This window comes from Cicer arietinum, chromosome 3, assembly GCF_000331145.2.
Source record: "Cicer arietinum cultivar CDC Frontier isolate Library 1 chromosome 3, Cicar.CDCFrontier_v2.0, whole genome shotgun sequence".
Classification (NCBI taxonomy): Eukaryota; Viridiplantae; Streptophyta; class Magnoliopsida; order Fabales; family Fabaceae; genus Cicer; species Cicer arietinum.
In genome coordinates this window covers 28133803-28137803 of record NC_021162.2, presented here as the reverse complement: position 1 = coordinate 28137803, position 4001 = coordinate 28133803, and the positions used below count along the sequence as shown (strand labels likewise).

General features: G+C 35.3%; 1 protein-coding gene across 1 annotated transcript; it reads right to left on the bottom strand.

The window, feature by feature from the left end:
• Positions 1 to 1497: 1497 nt before the first annotated feature.
• On the bottom strand, positions 1498 to 3460 carry LOC101499563 (ABC transporter I family member 11, chloroplastic). Its single transcript, XM_073366324.1, has 5 exons — positions 3402 to 3460; positions 2681 to 2906; positions 2383 to 2462; positions 1781 to 1832; positions 1498 to 1668 (listed from the first exon to the last, which is right to left on the bottom strand). Exons 1-5 carry the CDS (start codon positions 3458 to 3460, stop codon positions 1513 to 1515), a joined length of 573 nt encoding a protein of 190 aa, XP_073222425.1. The 3' UTR covers positions 1498 to 1512.
• Between the last annotated feature and the right edge of the window lie 541 nt (positions 3461 to 4001).

The window sequence follows — 4001 nt, the reverse complement described above, 5'->3', positions numbered from 1 at the left end:
GACTTACCCATCATAACACCTTGTCTCGCCTCTTCTCTTCTAACTTCTGAGAATGCTTCCCGAAGTGATGGCAATGGGATCTTTCCCAATATTCTGCCTCGGACTTCATCAAGCCGCTTATTAAGTCCAACTAAGAACATGAATACACGGTCGTTCTCCTGTCTCTTAAGAAACAGAACACTGTCCTGACAACACTTCCAATGATCATCATAGCATAGATCCAATTCTTGCCATAGTGTCATCAACTCATTGTAATAGGTAGTGACATCTCTATCTCCTTGTTTGGTATGCCACAATCGTGATTTGAGATCGAAAATTTGAGAAGAATTCTGAATATCAGAATATGTTTCTTTGACAGCCTCCCAAACTTCCTTGGCAGTAGGCAAAAACATAAAAGGTTTTTTGATTGTTGATTCCATGTTACTAAGCAACCAAGCAATAATAACAGAGTTCTCAGATTTCCAAAACCTGTATTTTGGATCAGTTGTGGCAGGCATTTGCACCTCTCCTGTTAGGAAACCATATATTCCCTTACTGTCTAAAATCAATCTTGCGGTTTGGGACCATTCGACATAATTTTTTCCATTTAGTTTCTGGATTTCAACCTTGAGGGCATTAGAAGTTCCCTCATGGCCAAAAAAGTTGGAAGAACCATTCTGGCTGCTTAGGCCGCTGCCACTGCCACTTATGGCGCTGTCTAAATTGTCAGGGTTGTTGACTACGTCTGATTTTTTTGCCAAACCATCGTCGTTGTCGCCGCTACCCATAAGGGCTACCTTCCATGGAGTATTGTGTGCCATTAGCTTTAGCTCAGTTGGTTAGAGCGCCAAACCCTAATGGTTGTAGAAAGGTTTAGCTCAGTTGGTTAGGGCGCCAAACCCTAATGGTTGTGGAAAGGTTTACAGAACCCTAACCAGAGCTCTTGATACCATGAAGAAAGTAAAAGACAAAATACTTTCATATTTTATTATTACAGCCCTAAGCTGTTTATATAGGAAAAGAAATTACAATAGTAAAACTGAGTAATAATGACAGAATAAAAATAAACATAATAATATAAAATAAAAGAGAATAAAATCTAATTTCTCTCGATTCTTCAACAAAGTTCATAATGTTTCAAGTAAAACACTGAAACTAATGACAGATTGAAAAAATAATACAAAGTTAGTGCTGCGTGTTCGACAAGTATCTGAAACAAAGATTTGAATTACACTCTGACTTATATGTCATGTCAGACAAAGATGATACATTTTCAGCATTAAGAGAAAAATATATTAGAGAAGATGGTGAGCCTGAAATGTTGGTTCCTAGTGACCTTTACTATGTCTACTCTTCTTGGGTTGAATCGCGTTATATTTGCAGAGGTTCCAACAGAAAAATTGAAACAATGTATTTGATGTATATAGCACTATAGCTCAATATTTAATTACGGCATAAGATTAAAACAAAATGCAAGTTGATTATCTAAAACAAAAAACAAAATGCAAGTTATAGAGTAACAAAATCTCTTATTCAATTAGTTTTATATCGGTACCTCTCCGGAAACTGGAAGACAATACCAACCCTTTCCGGCACCAAGGGCTCTGGAGATTGACTAGGATTTCCATCATCCCCATAATTTTGGATGTTAATAGATCCAGATGTTGGTTTGCTTATTCCTGCAAGAAGCTATATGGAACGAAAGGAGGCCATAGGTAGGAACGATGATAACTATCCAAACATGTAAATAACATGAATGTTCAATAAATCAAATTCATTAAAGAGAAAAAAGATGGAAGACCTGCAAGAGAGTTGTTTTTCCGCTTCCACTCTGTCCAAAAATTAGACCAAAACTGTGGCAATTGACAAAAATTAGTTACGAACTGTGTAGAAAATCCATTTTTTCTTTACAAAAAATGTAAAACACCCAACATTTATATGTTAAACAGTTTCACCAGGAGAGTAGTTCAAATGATTTTAAAACGGACAACAAGGAGATAAAGTAGGACATAACATACATTTTATTAGTTCCAACCAATGATTTTAGATTCTCCCAATCCCCTAACATTAAATTCTACAAGTTTTAAATTATTAAATGAAAGGAGGAAAAATTGGGATACAAATTAGTGGGAAATTCATACTCAGGATCGGTTCTAAGCAATACTTTAAACACCGAACTGCCGAGATCTGCATCATGTTTCAACTTCATTGAACAGCTCGAATTGAGATGAAATTGTGAATGAACAGCTCAAATAATCAAATTCTAGACAGTGACAATTCACAATTGCACCGTCTATCTTGTTCAATTCGGTTTTTAAAACATTCAGTATAAGTAAGGAATACGTAAACATCTCAAACTGATACATAATTCAATTTCACAAAATTAAGACACGAAAATAGTACCTTTTCTCCGGAAGTGAAAAACTAACTGAATTCAGAAGCTTAAGCTGAGTCCCTGGAGGTTGATAGCTAACATCTTTAACCTAAAACAAAACTATCACATTTTTTTCAATACATACATACACATTCCTCCAAATTCAACTCTAAAGCCCTATTTATGCACACAAAAAGCAATTGTAAGAAATTTGACCCGAAAAATTGCAGCATTTCATAGAAACAAACTCAAAAATCAAAATCAAAATCAATGGATGCTTGAACTTGTTGTACAAAACAAAAAAGAAGTGAATCGAAAATCGCATACTTCAAGAGATGAGTAACCGCAGCGAGTTTTGAACCTGCAATGAGAAAGAGAGAGAGAATGTGATTGAGGAGAGTGACGGAGAGAATGAGAAACTGACGATGATGATGGAAAAGAGGAAAGTGGTGGTTGGAGGAAACAAGAGGCGATTGATGGATGAAAAGAGGTCGCCAAAGATGGTGGTGGGTGTAGGGAGTGAGAAATGGGAATGGGAGGGGCCGGTGTTTGGCTTTACCTTCTTGTCTTTTTCGTTCCGCCTTAATTATGTGTGCTACCAAAAGTATCCGCAACAAAACCAATCTAGTACGTAGTACTAAGCAGCAATATTCGGAAAACTAGATGGCAGCGGTCGAATAAGTGATAATTAAGTAATATTTTTTAACATTATATATAATAGCTAAATTACTCATGGTCTCTTAATTTAATTTCTCCTTTAACTTTTTTTTTTCTCATTTCAGTATTTTATCGTTTGAAATAATTTCAATTTTATCCTTTAAGTGGATTTCCGTTAAGGCAACGTTAACAAATTCCCTCATCCGTTTTCTTCTCAGTTTTTTCTCTTTGATATTTCTAAATCTCTTGTTTGGTATTCTCATCTCCCACTGATTTTCCTCTTCTCATTTTCGTCTTGTTATTTTACTCTTCTTATTTTCTTCTTCTTATTTTCCTCTTCACGTTTTCTTCTATCATCCCCGTGAAATCGTAAATCAATTTCAACGATAACTAGAAGGAATCGAAGAACATACTATCGGAGTCAAGCTTCAAGAAATCGTAATCCCACATTGAGAGGAGAAGAAAGGTAACATGTTTATGGATTCTAATGTTTAGTGATCTGATTTGTTTTAGAGTTTAGGTTTAGGGTTTAGTTGGGTCCTTATGGTATTTATTATTTGCATGTGGTTGATTGTTGAATGATTTTATTCTTGCATGTGTTGTTTATTTGGGTCTAGGGTTTGTGGTCCACACATACATATTCCTTCCTCTTTTTCTAAGATTATGGGGTCAGATTTGTGATCCCTACCATTTTATTATAGTTTTCTATTAATGGGTTTTTTTTTTGTGTTTTCAATGTAAAAAAAGCAGAATGGATGTCTTTTTCGTCAATGTTCACCATGGAGGGTATTTTTTGGATGACACAATGGAAGTGTACCAATGTGAAGTTTCAAATTGGAAATGTGATGCTGACAGGTGGAGTTACTTTGAGATTTTTGATATTATTAAACAAATGGGGTATCCTGAAGTTATTAGTATTTGGTATGAGGTGTATGGTGAGAAAAAGTTTTTGGAAAATGACATTGGGGCAATGGAAATGGTAAATTTTGCC